Genomic DNA, 6,917 nt, shown 5'->3' on the forward strand with positions numbered 1-6,917 from the left:
CACTTTGTTTATTTTATATATATATATATATATATATATATATATATATATATATGTATATATATATATATATATATATATATATATATATATATAAAATAAACAAAGTGCAAAGCCATAGGCTCACTCAATCTCAGTAAATCCTATTTCTTCACCTGACTTGGCCTTAAAAAAGGCGGGCATGACGTCATCCAGTAGGTGTCGCTGCAGATGTCGTCCAGCAGGTGTCGCTGCGGTCACGCGGAAGTGGAAAAGCCCCACCGGCGTTTACTTTACAAACACGGAAATGCTTCAACGTTGAAAATTTTGCACTTATCTTAAATATCGTATCACCTGTATAAACGTAAATATTTATAACAATTTAATTTTCTGTGCTCATGTTGAATACGTGAATAACATAATAATTTTATTTGAATAATATAATATTATTACTCACCGGAAGCTATTTTATTTTGACAGGACTTCATTTGCAGAGCACGTCGTTTTTCGTTACATGTCGCCTTATTTCAACAACAATAATGAACGGTGTCGCAAGTAAATGGAGGTAAGGTAGGGGCGTGTTACATATATCATTTCATTCGACGTGTGTGAAATGTTCTCGGTGGACGTAAATTAATGATGGAAGCGAAAACTACTTGTCTCACTCGACCGACTTCCGTGTTGTTGAGGTGACTCATGCACACATCGCTGATCTGAGTTCGAGCCCGCAGTCTACAACTGAAAGTACGCAGCAGGCCAACTTTTCACTCGTAGATGTAAATCAAGGCTTGAGGAAGGTAAGTCAAGGTCCATGGATCATGAGTGCTGGCAATGATTCATTCATATATCTTAAAAGTTGAGTGGTGACCCCATAGGGCTCCAAAGCATCAAGGACAAGGTAAGGCTACTTAACTTGGATTTTTTTTTTTTTTTTTTTACACACTAATAGTTTTTCCACTATCCTGCTTAAAATGAAACCATGGAACACATTGTTTTTTTTGTTTTTTTTTAAATACATTTCAACAAATATATAAATATATACAGTTGTGATCAAAATTACTCAACCCCCACACAATGTTGATGTTTTAGCAAGTTGGACATTTATTCCCTATTTTGTTTATAGTCATATCAAATAAAAATGCATTAAATAGACAAATGCAACTTCAATTACAACATTATATTTTGTAACATACCAAACAGTGTCATTTCTCTTAATATCTCATTGACAAAATTATTCAACCCCTTGAAGATCATAACTCTTAAGAACAGTATTTGAATAAGGTCTTTTCAATCAGGTGTTGAAAACACCTGTAGATGTGATTAGAACCATAACGAGCAACAATTAAACTGATTGAAAAAGACTGTGACGCTCAGCTTCTTGTAGATGGTCGATGGTGTATTTGCAACATGGTGAAGTCCAGGGAGTGGTCAAAGAAGTCAAGAAAGGAAATAATTTCTCTTCATAAGAAAGGATATGGATATAAGAAAATAGCAAAGACATTACACATTCCAAGATACACAGTTGGGAGCATAATTCACAGGTTTAAAGCTAAAGGCACAGTGGAAACACTACCTGGGCGTGGTAGAAAGAGGATGCTGTGTGCAACTGCTGTTTGGTATTTGAAGCGTACAGTGGTGAAAAACCCCCGGGTAACAGCTGAGGAACTACAACAGGACATTGCAGAGGGGGGAACGCAGGTTTCGTCCCAGACAATAAGGCGCGCACTACGAGATGAAGGCCTCCATGCCAGAACTCCCAGGCGCACCCCACTTCTGACGACCAGGCACAAGGAAAAATAGACTCCAGTATGCCAAAAATCATCTGGACAAACCCCAAAGGTTTTGGGAAACTGTTCTATGGAGTGATGAGACCAAACTCAAACTCTTTGGGCCTATGAATCAACGTTATGTCTGGAGGAGAAAAAATGAAGCTTACAAAGAGAAGAACACCTCGCCTACTGTTAAGCATGGTGGGGGGGTCAATCATGCTCTGGGGCTGTTTCTCTGCCTCAGGTACCGGGAATCTCCAGCGCGTTCAAGGCATTATGAATTCTATTTCCTAGCAGGATATATTAGCTGCAAATGTCATGAAGTCAGTGACGAAGCTGAGGCTTGGGAGACGTTGGACCTTCCTACAGGACAACGATCCCAAGCATACCTCCAAATCAACATCAGAGTGGTTGCAGAAGAAGGGCTGGAAGACTCTGGAGTGGCCTTCACAGTCGCCAGACCTAAATCCTCTAGAAAAGCTGTGGTGGGACTTGAAGAAGGAAGTTGCAGCTCGCAAGCCCAAGAATATGAATGAACTGGAGGCCTTTGCCCAAGAGGAATGGGCTAAAATACCTGTAGATGGTTGCAAGAAGCTTGTGTCCGCTTATGTATCACCTTTGAAGGATGTCATTACTGCCAAAGGGTGTTCTACTAAGTACTAAAGATGCATGGAACTAGGGGGTTGAATCATTTTGTCAATGAGATATTAAGAAAAATGTCCTTTTTTGGTATTTTGTAAAATACAGTGTTACATATTAAGTTGCATTTGTCTATTTGACACATCTTCATTTGATATGACTATAAACAAAATACGGAATAAATGTCCAACTTGCTAAAACACCAAAATTGTGTGGGGGTTGAATAATTTTGATCACAACTGTAATAAACAAAGTGCAAAGCCATAAGCTCATTCAGATTCATTAAACAACTTCAATTTGGAACACAGCATCATCGTTTTCACAGCTTTTTAGTTTTTAGAGGTAGAGAGTGTTTTAATGTAAAGTTCAAAATCTTTTTTAGAGGCACAAAAGATAGGTCGGGTATTAAGAAACTTACATTTATGAATATAAAACCTAGCCAATAAAATAATGAGGTTGCAAAGGTAGAATTCCTTTTCAAATTTGTGTTCATACAGTGTAAAACCAAAAATCACATCTTTAAAGCAAAGCACAAATTTGCCATAAATATTGTCCAGGATGAAGCGACAGATGCCCTGCTATAGTGATCGAGTGTTTTCACAAGTCCAAAACAAGTGGTTAACAGTCTCTGGGTGCATGTTGCAAAAGATGCAGGTAACATCAATGTCCGTCTTGTATTTAACCATTCCAGTCTTTACAGGGTAATAACGATGAAGGATTTTAAAAGATATCTCTTTGACTTTATTGGTGAGTAAATACCTTCTAGGTAGGGACCACGTTTTGACCCAGCAGATGTCATTTACAACAGTATTCCAGAGGGAAATTACATAGGAGACAGACACACAATCATTTTGGAATAAGCTGCGGATTGTTCTGTTAGTTTTTTGATCAAAGTTTCCCCACAGGAGTGTCAAGTGGATCATTCACAATTTTTACAGCAGAAAGAGGAGGTGTGTAAGCCCTGTACAACATAATAACACCTGTTTGGGAGTCACAGGTATCTTAAAAAGGTTGAGAAATTCACGGTGGCAGAGGGGTTAGTGCGTCTGCCTCACAATACGAAGTTCCTGCAGTCCTGGGTTCAAATCCAGGCTCGGGATCTTTCTGTGTGGAGTTTGCATGTTCTCCCCGTGAATGCGTGGGTTCCCTCCGGGTACTCCGGCTTCCTCCCACTTCCAAAGACATGCACCTGGGGATAGGTTAATTGGCAACACTAAATGGTCCCTAGTGTGTGAATGTGAGTGTGAATGTTGTCTGTCTATCTGTGTTGGCCCTGCGATGAGGTTGCGACTTGTCCAGGGTGTACCCTGCCTTCCTCCCGATTGTAGCTGAGATAGGCGCCAGCACCCCTCGCGACCCCGAAAGGGAATAAGCAGTAGAAAATGGATGGATGGATGGATAAAAAGTTGACCTTCCTTATTGAAAAGCTGACTCACTAAAATAATGTTATTGTTAAACCAATTGTTGAGGAAAAGAGATTTCCTTTTGTAACATATGTCTTTATTGTTCCAGATGAAATATTTGGTAGGTGAAAAATTGTATTTGTACATGGAACACATTGTTATTGCTTAAAAATACTTGTTGGTGACATAGGTCTGTAATGTTAAAAATACGTTACGTTAACTGTTTAATTCCTCTATTTCATGACCCTATCTTGACCTGAGATAACACAAATAGAGTTTTAAAGGCCTACTGAAACCCACTACTAGCGACCACGCAGTCTGATAGTTTATATATCAATGATGAAATATTAACATTGCAACACATGCCAATACGGGTTAGTTTAATAAATTAAAATTTTAAATTTCCCGCAGAGTTTCCTGTTAAAAACGTCGTGGAATGATGACGTGTGACGTCTCGGTTTGAAGGGGACACATTAGCGCAGCACCGCTTGCGGCTAAAAGTTGTCTCTTTTCATCACGCAATTACACAGTATTCTGGACAACTATGTTGCTGAATGTTTTGCACGTCACTGGTTGTAGAGCTCCTCACATCTAAACATTGTTTACGATCATGGCCACCAGCAACTAGAGCGATTGAACCGAGAAAGCGACAATTTCCCCGTTAATTTGAGCGAGGATGAAAGATTTGTGGATGAGGATAGTGAGAGTGAAGGACTACAAGAAAAAAAAAGGGCAGTGGGAGCGATTCAGATGTTACACACATTTACTAGGATAATTCAGGAAAATCCATTATCTGCTTATTGTGTTAGTAGTGTTTTTTGGTGAGATTATATAGTCATATATATAGTTATGGAGTGACCGCCAGTGTCTCTGAGGGAAGCCACGGAGGAGCCAAGAGAGTCGCAGCTGCCTCTTTGACAGCTGCAGGAAGAATGACACTAGCTCCGCTCATGTCTACGGTAAGAGCCACTTATTACCACAATTTTCTCACCGAAACCTGCCGGTTGACATGTGGTAGAGAACCATGTTCGCTTGACCGCTGTTTTCCATAGTAAAGCTTCACCGTCATCTTTAGGGAATGTACAAACAAAATAAAACACCGGCTGTGTTTGTTTTGCTACAGCCGACCGCAATACACCAACATCTGTCTTTTTTGTAGTCTCCATTATTAATTGAACAAATTGCAAAAGATTCAGCAACACAGATGTCCAGAGAATTGTGTAATTATGCGATTAAAGCAAACTACTTATAGCTTGGATCGGGCTGGAAGAACATGTCCGCTACAACCGGTGACGTCACGCGCACGCGTCATCATTCCGCGACGTGTTCAATAGGATACTTCGCGGGAAACTTAAAATTGCAATTAAGTAAACTAAAAAGGCCGTATTTGGCATGTGTTGCAATGTTAATATTTCATCATTGATATATAAACTATCAGACTGCATGGTCGGTAGTAGTGGGTTTCAGTAGGCCTTTAATTTAAGAATATTTTTAACATATTGAGCAAAAATTTCTCTTTTTGTTTTTCTACCAAGAGAAGAGCACTTGTTATTAGTGAGAATATACTTATTTTAAGGTATTTTTGGGTTCATTGAGGTTAGTTAATTTCACTTGTTTTGGAGAGTCTTGACAAGCCACTTTGTCTTGTTCTATTGGCTGATAATTTTGCTTAGTTCAAATAAAATATTCCTCATTTTTGTATATTTTTTTCTTCTTTTTGAACACTGACTTTTTACAGTGTGGATGGATGTTTAAAACGGGATTACCATGAATTGATTTACGTGGACCCCGACTTAAACAAGTTGAAAAACTTATTCGGGTGTTACCATTTAGTGGTCAATTGTACGGAATATGTACTGTACTGTGCAATCTACTAATAAAAGTTTCAATCAATCAATCAATTGAGTTGCTTATTATGTGGGGTTAGGGCGGGGCGATAAGGCCTTTTATTAATATCTCCATATTTTAGGCCCTGTCACGATACACGATATATATCTCGATATTTTGCCTTATCCTTGAATGAACACTTGATACTAGAGATGCGCGGTTTGCGGTCTCATCCGCGGAGTCCGCGGGTAAACCGCGGGTCGGGCGGTTGACATGACGAAAAAATACATTTTAATTAGATTCGGGCAGGTGGCGGTTGAACCATCCGGAGATATTTGATATACATGGTTCTGGGATCGGTTTCCCTTGCCATTCAAAGAGCCATTTAAGGCCCGTGTCATAAAGCGGAGAAGTCAATAAGAGACGCTATTATTCTATTGAATGACTGCCGGCAGTCACCCAGATATTAAATATTAGTGCGTGCTATGAAGCCATTGGCTTTGTCGCCTTCTACATCATACACGATCTGCTTGTCAGTCCAGCATCATATTGAGTGAGGCTTCCCGCAGCAACACGCACACGACTGCAAGGCATACTGGGTGACACAGAATACACTAATGGTTGTGATATAAACACTTTTAACACTCCTAGTAATATGCGCCAAGCTTTGAAGCCACACCATGCGTCGGGTTGGGGGCGCGGGGGTGTAGAATATATTCAGGTGTGTCATGAATACAAAGGATTATGGGTATTAGTTGTGTTGCGTTTATGTTGTGTTACTATGAGGATGTTCTCCCGAAATGTGTTTGTCAATCTTGTATTGTATGGCTTCACAGCGTGGCGCATATTACTAAGTGTTAAAGTTGTTTATATCACAACCATCAGTGTACTCTGTATCACCCAGTATGCCTTTCAATCTCATACGTGGGATTGCAGAAGCTGCACACATGTTGCTGGACCAACAATCGGTTCGTACATGTAGTTGAAAGTGTCAAAGGCAATAGCTTCACAGCACGCCCATATTCTTGTCACCGGGATGAATGCTATTGAATAGTCGCGAGAACGTTAGCGGCTCCAATTGTCTTCATTACTCTGTGGAACAGGTTTAAATAGTTCTGTGAATGGTAAAGGTGGCCAACCTCTGATGTGATTTTAGCGGGCGGTTGGCGGGCGGGCACGGTCCTGATAAAATGTTGGTTCGGGTCCTGATAAAATGTTGGTTCGGATGGACGGCGGGTGGAAGACGATTTTGGTGATGCGGATGATATAATTGCCTATCCGCGCATCTCTACTTGATACA

At 40.1% G+C, this 6,917-nt stretch overlaps 1 protein-coding gene across 3 annotated transcripts in view; it reads left to right on the plus strand.

Moving 5' to 3' along the window:
• Positions 1-407: 407 nt before the first annotated feature.
• LOC133556728 (lysosomal membrane ascorbate-dependent ferrireductase CYB561A3) overlaps positions 408-6,917 on the plus strand; it is a 10,920-nt gene continuing 4,410 nt past the window's right edge. The window contains exons 1-2 of one of the 3 annotated variants that reach the window (XM_061906958.1): positions 408-544; positions 669-776. In XM_061906958.1, the coding sequence (XP_061762942.1) occupies positions 539-544; positions 669-776 (114 nt within the window). In that variant the 5' untranslated portion in view covers positions 408-538. Of the gene's footprint in view, positions 777-854; positions 878-6,917 lie in introns of all 3 variants that reach the window. The other 2 variants (XM_061906960.1, XM_061906959.1) reach the window with 2 other exon arrangements.

The sequence above is a fragment of the Nerophis ophidion genome, linkage group LG07 (assembly GCF_033978795.1).
Source record: "Nerophis ophidion isolate RoL-2023_Sa linkage group LG07, RoL_Noph_v1.0, whole genome shotgun sequence".
Lineage (NCBI taxonomy): Eukaryota > Metazoa > Chordata > Actinopteri > Syngnathiformes > Syngnathidae > Nerophis > Nerophis ophidion.